The sequence below is a fragment of the Mizuhopecten yessoensis genome, unplaced genomic scaffold, assembly GCF_002113885.1.
Source record: "Mizuhopecten yessoensis strain PY_sf001 unplaced genomic scaffold, ASM211388v2 scaffold10693, whole genome shotgun sequence".
In the NCBI taxonomy this organism is placed as follows: Eukaryota; Metazoa; Mollusca; class Bivalvia; order Pectinida; family Pectinidae; genus Mizuhopecten; species Mizuhopecten yessoensis.
In genome coordinates, this window is record NW_018408674.1 from 294,635 (window position 1) to 302,451 (window position 7,817).

The following is a 7,817-nucleotide window of genomic DNA, read 5'->3' on the forward strand; positions in this document are numbered from 1 at the left end:
TGAAATCTTGCGGAGAAAATACTTGAGGGATACGAGAGGAGAAATTTAGTGGTGCGTAAAACAAGTAAGCAAGTTTGTTTTGACCTTATCTTTGAGTATACCATGGTTTATTAATGTTACGTCGTCCGCTATTCTGTGTACCGAATGAAGAATTTGTTTCGAAAAAATGTTCCGGATCGTGTCCGAGGTAACACAAATCGGTGATTTTTGCAAGCTTCGAAACTGCTTACGAAATAACTACACTGTTTTGAAGATATATAATGGGTGTTATTTAAAGATTGATGTCCCTACTTTTGACCGAGACTACGCTGTGGGAAGGATTTTAGCGGATAACATTTCTGTGACACTTCAAACAAAATTACCTCAATTTTGCCAGCCGCTGGTAGGGGCTGAGTTCTTCACCTTTCTAGTTTTATATATTCCTTTTTTTTTGATAGACGTGCCCACCACCTATGCACTGATCAACAGGGGTTCGTTATAAATGTCTGAAATACACATATTCTATAGACCTACTGACACATATGTTACAGACCTACTGATGAGTCACAGCACACATAAACATTCGTCATTTCAGACATTTGTAACGAACCTGTGCTCCGTCGCTAGATCACTCACTTCAAACGCTATCAGTGTCACGCGTCTCGGATCCATGGTTCCTCAGTTTCAGACGACATGTCAAATAACGATGCTGTTATAGAATCTACCGACTGTTGTCGGGTTCCCATACAATCAACAAATACATTCACGCCTGGATTCTTCACAAAACGAGCAAAGAGAAAAGTTCGAATTAACTTCCAAAAATAACTCCCTCGTGGAGGGCAAGGTCGGATTTACGGTGTTCACTGTATTTGTCCATGCGCGAAATTTGTTCCGGGGAAAAATCGAAACAATTTCAAATCTAACTTTCAGCTCAGAGTTCTATTGATAAACTTAAATCACCCTATAGACATATCATACGCAATTGTATTGATACTGAATTGTGGAATAAAATTGAAGTGTTTGTTAAAATTTCAAAGTACTACTTTGTTTGCCAATCAGCACGCGACAATACGCTGTTCAAACTATTGAACGAAATTGTGTGGACTGTCGATAAGGCGGGCATTTTTAATTTTAAATATAAATTATAAGTTAAAAAAGAACATAAGAGGCAGAGAAAACGTAAATATAAGTATTGAACTGTTTTTGTATGATATTTATGATCTATTTGAATGACACAGCTTTGCAAGCAAACAAATCATAATGCGCTAGCGCGCATTATGATTTGTTTGCTTGCAAAGCTGTGTCATTCAAATAGATCATAAATATCATACAAAAACAGTGCAATGCTTAATTGATGCATATATAGCATCAGAGTCAGAATAGTTCTTTATTAACCGTTCATTAATACACAGAAAAAGTAGCCTTTACGCTTTTTAAATGAAGTGAAATCAAATTTATTTTACAATTATGCTACATAACATGTGTAACTTGGTGATTTTTTTTATGTTTTTACTATTTTGGCACATATGTGTGTTAGGCATGTGTCATGTAATTGATGAAACAACTTTGCATGATAATTGTGCATTCTGTGATATTCTTAACTTAAGACAGCTGTGATCAAAGTGCTGAGGTAATCATGTTTTAGAAAGTTGCGAAACTTTAAATTCTATGCTATTGTGTGCGTTATATATATATATATATATTATAAATATATATTATATTTTGTTAGCTACTGTTGTATATATATATATAAATACATTTATAATGTAATTTGTAATTAACACATGTATTTAACTAACAAGAGGAACATGTGAAAGAGTAGCCAATGCTAAACATGTATTTATCCTCAATTAAGAATGTATATTAGTATTGCTATAGGATGGTTACTAAGTTATTTTCTATTTCTTTTCACAGATCGTGATATATACAAGGAAGAACCTTATTCCAGTTGTTATAGAGAGTGTCACCTCAGTTCAAATGAATGTGAATTTCCGTGCAAATCGGAGGAGACTACCACCTCCTCACCATCAGCTATCATAAATGAATCTACCGATTCCACCAAAATGACACCACGAAGCAATTCAAGTGAACGACTTGCGCTTCGACAGACATCAACTATTCTCAACGTTGTATTATATGTTTTAAACCTGTGTGTGATTAGGACTTTGTCTCAATATCTATCTATAGGTTGGACATAGATAGGATTCTTGTATATAGTGTATATTATTTCTATGAGTATATAATATAACCATATTGCACTATTACTAATGTATATTATGAAGGAACGAGATAGTATGCGTGGAATATTTTGCCAATTGTTTAGTTATGACACTGAAATCGTTTCTAAAAATGAATTATGCTAATGCTATGAGCAGCAGAATTATAGTTGAATGACGTCAATATTGATCCAATATGTTAAATCATTCTTTATCACATAATTACTGCGTTATTAAGTGATTACACCCATGTCATACAGTTTGCGGTATATTTCATAAAATAATAATTGAATGATGTTATAGACTTACATATTATCTTACGACGTCACAATGAAGATAATAGATAAACAGTCAAGAAAGTGGAATTTTAAAATCAGGAATCACATAGAAGAAAAACGTGTTTTCGCAATGTTCATAAAAAGTCTTGATTATGTTATTAAAAGTAAACTTAAATTAGTTTCTATTTCGAAGTATATTATGAAATAACATAAGCATGTAATATATTTTTCATTTTAGCTAAAAAATTGAAATATATTCTTCGATTTGTTTCATCAATTTTATATCAAATGGAAACTCGTGTAAAATCCTATATTTCCGCTAAATAAACACAGTACTTATTCTGTGTAACGTATCAGCACTTCCATATACATTCAGGGATCCACTTATTTTAACCCAATACGATGCATATTTGATGATGTTTAATTTATTAGCTATTTCTTAGATATCTATGATTTTACAAGTTTGAATGCTTATTTATCCTAAGTTTCGTCTTTGTTGATGGTTTGTTAGCTACTGTTGTAAATCGCCTATTCTGACCTATATATATGTTACTCTGCTGCTGTTTGTTTCAATAGCAGGTTGTAACGTATTTTTGCATTTGTGGTTTGTGAGACTCAGAAGTGTACCATAAACACTTTCAAGTTATCAGTGAAGGAGTAGGGAAGGGGGTATCAAGCGTTGTCCATGGTTTTTTTCTTCAGGGTCCGAAGCACGCAAATAGCATCACATGGAATTTGTAAATCAACAACAAAATCACTATGGTTATAACAGACGATGTATATTTTGATTATCGTGTTATACTATTTGTAATACGGTGTAAACATCTGATGTGACCTTTTCAGTATGGATTGTCATATCTTTTATAAAAATCATTCGGTTGTCAACATTCAAATAATTATTTTACGGGTTTTATCGTACACACTTTACAGAATAAAAGTAAAAAACGATTCTGTTATTTCGATAACAAAAAGGTAACACATAATTATGGTTTCTTTTCGTAATAGATTATAAATAATCAAGTGCATATCCTGTTAAACGACAATTTTGATTAGCAAATGGTTACGACCATTCGATCGTGTAAGTATGCTATTAGTACTTCACTTTTTCGCATTTTACAACAAAAATGTGCCAAATTATTCCCGGAGATCGCACAACTAGTATCGTTTAGCCTATGTTTTAGCATTTTTTGTTTATCAGATATGTTAGGGTTGGATAAGTAAAAATAATTTGCTTAACGTTCGTTTTTATAATAAGGGTATACTATTTTAGATGTATTAATATGATTTGTTTTATTTCAATGTAAGTTCTCACAGTTATTTGCATAAACGTTTGCACAGATTTTATGTTTTAGCATTAGCTCCTAAACACATGTTTGATGTATTTCATGTTGGTATGCATTCTACGTTTTAACGTTAATTCTATCAAATAGATTTGATATTTCCAGCTATGTTTATATACATAGATATATTCTGTTTTAAGTTACCCGACTATTTTACTATAAATAATATGTTTTAAAATCGATTCTCACTACTAGATTGGAAAGTATCAGATACATTCACCTGAGTTTATGCTAGAGCATCAGTTTTCACCACAAGATGGTGACATGCGTTATATATCAAACATCATCTGTTTATCGCATGACCTATGAATGGTGTAAATATAAACGGGAGAAATTAGAAAAAGGGGAACAAGAAATGTCAGTTTTTATCGTATAGATAAGTATCAAGTGGATCAAAGTGACGATTACAATTTGTGCATGCTACATTTACCTAACTTCATTCTGGATGATAAAAGTTCACATTTCTTTGAACAAATTTATAACAAATTTTATCTTGTACAAATTGACACGCTTCAGCTTCATTTAACTAAACGTTTTTATTTATTCACCTTTATTTATTTATTTATTATGTTTTAGTTCGAGTTGTGTTTAAATATTTATGTGATATAAAGCATTGTAGAATTACACGTTAACATATTTTAGGATGTAGGTGCCAGCATCCTCCGTTTCTCGCGTTCTGTTTACACGCAGTTAATGCGTTGTTGATAGTTTCGTTTTAACAAATAAGCAAAAAACATTAGCGTCATATTGTTCAATATTATACGTATTTAGCTCAAACATCAGTACATTGTTCCATTGTAAATATCTATACATACAATTAGATTTAAATGTATAATGATATCTTCCAAGTGGATGTCGGCGAATAATATCAAACCCAAGGTGGATGTTCCACGTGATGGAGTGTCTTGTGTGTGTATGTAGTGTATCAGTACAGAAGGTAAGTGATGTGTTGTCTACGAAGAGACAAAGTATGGCTGTGTGAACGTTCCGTCGCGATGACAAATGACTGGGATGTTTTAAGGAAGGCGATTTCTGAATGAGTGGGCATGCGTGGTTTTATATAAATTTAAACTACAAAACATCATGTTATTTAATTCGAATTGTGTGATTGTATAATGGCATGCAAGTGTGTAGTGGCGTTCGGATTGCAATATATTTAATATGTGTGTTTTGTTTGAAACTTAAAACTTTTATATACAGTCAATGAAAACTGAAAGCCAGTCCAGTACATGCAACATGTGTGCTGTCTCTGCCTGTATTATTTTTAAGACTATTGTCATGTCAGATCGTAGTCACATTCAGATGACGATTCATAGGATTTGGAGTATTTGTTTATACAATGGAGTTAGCTGTTAATAGGAATTAATCAAAATATTGATATATTATGGAAAACGTGTATAATGATAGAATATATATATAACTAGGATTCAAAAAGTTTGAAGGAAAAACTAATGAAGCCCGAAAGGAACGAGTTAAATATTTCTTTTAAACACTTTTAAATCCTGAGTTGTATATCTTACGATTGTCAACCATCGTGTACACATATATTGATTATATATATTCTACCACATCAAATGCAACTCAATACAACTAACTAACAAGGCGACATGATCTAGAAATGAAGGGTAGAGTTTGGAGTAGCGTCACCGTTGCTCTTTTGTCCAATAATAACCCATAGTTATTGACCGATGAAAAACGCCCTTACATCACCCACGTGGTAGAACGTTAGACAAATATTCCCATTTGTTACGGATTAGAATAATACCTCAAAGCACTGTTAATCCATTTTATCACCTGGTTGACAAGAATGTATCGCATACTGTTCCCAAATATAACTCCATCCCCCCCCCCCCCCCCCCCCCCCCCCCCCNGTACTCATATCAAAAGTTAGTATTGCACAGCTTGGACAAATACCGATATACTCGTACACACATAGGTATTGTTATAATTCATAAAACATAATATCAATTCTATAATTACTCATCCTCGATATCCAGGGGTTCGCTCACTTTCGTTCTCTGCACTCCTGGAATATGTCATAGCAAAATTGAAGGTTCGGCGTGCGCCACCTTGTTGATGATACAAGAAGACAAGTTCGATCCTTTGATGTTCAATTTTGCTTTGACACTTTCCAGGGGTGCAGAGAGCGAAATTGAGCGTAACCCCTGGGTATCGAAGATGATAATTACTGGGCATATCACATGTAACATGAGGCTTGGTCAATGCCACGCAATGAACCTAGTCAATAGTGCATGCCATACTGCACCAAAGTACACAACCGTGTCAAAAACGATATAATAGTAGACTCGGGAAAAAAGCTGGCAACTAATATTAACTGTTACATGAATCTGTATATAAATACATATCATTTTTTTTCACAAGAAAAATTACAAAACAACACAGTAAGTAGTTTAACAGTAACAAATATTTACAAGTCAATATTTTTCACTCTTGCTTGACAAACTTTTGACAATCTAATTGGTTGATAGCGGTGTACAATACCAATAACTGTTAAGACAAAAAACAAGTGTATACTTATGGTAGTCGACAGAGATACATTTGAATTATAACAAGATTGATAAAAGTTAGGTCCCTGGACGTTATTGGTCATTTTTGGCCATCTGTACCAGTTTTGAATGAATTGAAAAGTTCACATTCGCATACTTCATTTATCCGAGATTACAACTACAGCAACTTATTATAAATCCCTGATTGGACCAGAAATGATCTTTAGCGCCCCTAGTCCTTCGTCTATGTGCTTGAATTATGTCCGTTTTGACAGATACATCGTTGAGTACATCACTACACTGAATTATTATTACCGTTTAATTTCATATCCTGTTATTTACTTTAATTCAAGATTTATACGTTAAATAATTATATCATCATATGAAAGTATTAGTATCCCGACTAATTTGAAACTTAACAACAATAATAATAATATTTATCGAATCAACATCACAGAACCTAATTTCATTTTAAGGATCATTATGCGTTTTCAGTAAGCGTTGACTACAGCAAATTAATTGAACGTATTTCAGTATTATTTTAAACAACATTATCCAGGTCACCGTTCCGGACGACCTGTTATGTCCGCCCATTTGAATATATCTAACTAACCGTAAATCACTTTAATTTCGTGTGGTGTTTTTTTTGGCCTATTACTCCTGTAGGTTTTATCAGATAATCCTTGAAAATAAGACTGGAAATAATCTATGGAATTGTAATGATCTCAGAAATTGATATTCGCGATATGTGTGTCTTCTCGTCAATAAATGCGAAAATAAATATCTAGCGACAATAAAGTGATTTACTGTTAAAAGATCAATGTGCAAATCAATTATCTGGATTGTAGTGCCATTAGCATGCTACGCTATTGAGAACGGGTTTGTTTGTTCATTTAAACACTATCAGATATTCGAGTGCACCATTTTATAGGAGTAACAGTGTTGGTCGTTTTGTAAGGTGTGTAGTAGGTGTAGTTTTAGGAAACGAGCAATAGCCGTATACCTCTACAGTATTTCAGTAAATCAAATTGTTCCAAAATACATTACATCAGTAAAATTTGCTTTCGTGGAAATATCCGCAAAGACTTGTTCACGGAAGCGGACACAATAGCTCGTAACTGAACTCATGCTTAGGCGCGACGTCCATCCGTCAGCTATTCTCTAAACGGTCTCCTCTATCAGAACAACCGGGTTAATTTAACTGAATTTTGGTATGAAATATATCTTTACCTTTTTAGGTAGGGATATAACTTTGTTTACGTGAAAGAAACAACAGGAGAGTTGGCTAAGCAGTGAAAATAGGGGTTCATCGAAAAAAAAGAGTACTCGGATCGAATTAATTGGCATATTTCATAAGGCATCACGGAGCCATGAAATTTCAGGTTTCTGTCAATGAAGGCGTAGTGTCGTTAAGAGCAGCAAGATAAATTATTCAAAGATTTTAACTTCTAATTGTGTAGGAAACGTATATTAGTTTAATGATAAATGAAGATTCAA

The 7,817-nt window shown here is 33.3% G+C and overlaps 1 protein-coding gene across 1 annotated transcript in view; it reads left to right on the forward strand.

The window, feature by feature from the left end:
- Window positions 1-5,659, forward strand: part of LOC110461864 (transmembrane protein FAM155A-like) — a 110,501-nt gene extending 104,842 nt beyond the window's left edge. Inside the window, exon 3 of the mRNA XM_021515586.1 lies at window positions 1,894-5,659. Coding sequence (XP_021371261.1) covers window positions 1,894-2,177 — 284 coding nt within the window. The 3' untranslated portion in view covers window positions 2,178-5,659. The remainder of the gene's footprint in view (window positions 1-1,893) is intronic.
- The last annotated feature ends 2,158 nt before the right edge of the window (window positions 5,660-7,817 follow it).